The sequence below is a fragment of the Galeopterus variegatus genome, unplaced genomic scaffold, assembly GCF_000696425.1.
Source record: "Galeopterus variegatus unplaced genomic scaffold, G_variegatus-3.0.2 Scaffold5232, whole genome shotgun sequence".
Classification (NCBI taxonomy): domain Eukaryota; kingdom Metazoa; phylum Chordata; class Mammalia; order Dermoptera; family Cynocephalidae; genus Galeopterus; species Galeopterus variegatus.
In genome coordinates, this window is record NW_007731343.1 from 40,983 (window position 1) to 41,573 (window position 591).

At 37.2% G+C, this 591-nt stretch overlaps 1 protein-coding gene across 1 annotated transcript in view; it reads right to left on the minus strand.

Moving 5' to 3' along the window:
* LOC103604559 (teneurin-3-like) overlaps positions 1–591 on the minus strand; it is a 90,196-nt gene that overhangs the window by 25,330 nt on the left and 64,275 nt on the right. Inside the window, 1 exon segment of the mRNA XM_008589133.1 lies at positions 209–582. Within this exon segment, the coding sequence (XP_008587355.1) occupies positions 209–582 (374 nt within the window).

The following is a 591-nucleotide window of genomic DNA, read 5'->3' on the forward strand; positions in this document are numbered from 1 at the left end:
AAAAAGTATTTGAATAGATCTTTAAGAAATCACTAGATAGCCTCCTATAACAATACCTACACTAGCACACACATACCACATTCTATATTTCATTCTACAGAATTGTTTAGAAAAGCATTAAAATTCTACAATCCTTTTTTAAGATCTTTGGCAATCACACAATCTGAAAATCTTTTACTTTAAAGTATTGCCTGCTAGAATATTTTACCTGTGTTTCAGGAATAATGGGGCTGTCTTCAGGAGAAGATCTGAAAAAGGTGGATAAAGGTGACGACACAATGATAGGATTTGGCCTCACAAATCCGCTCAGATCGCAGCTGGGAATGTCATTCTCTTCTTTCTTCATGACTAGGGTATCCATCACATAAAAGACATTCCATGGAATCCACACAGTATGATACTGAGTGAGGAACGGGGATCGTTCAAATACCAGCGTTAGAGAAGCCCCACCATTTGCCACCAAGTCAAACCTGAGAAAAAACAAGATATACTTAGTGCACTGTCTGGGTCTCATGTAACTACCAGAATTCACCTCCTTAACTTAAGACGCTTTATAAAGAAAATCAACTTTTCCTCTCAAGTTTTACACGA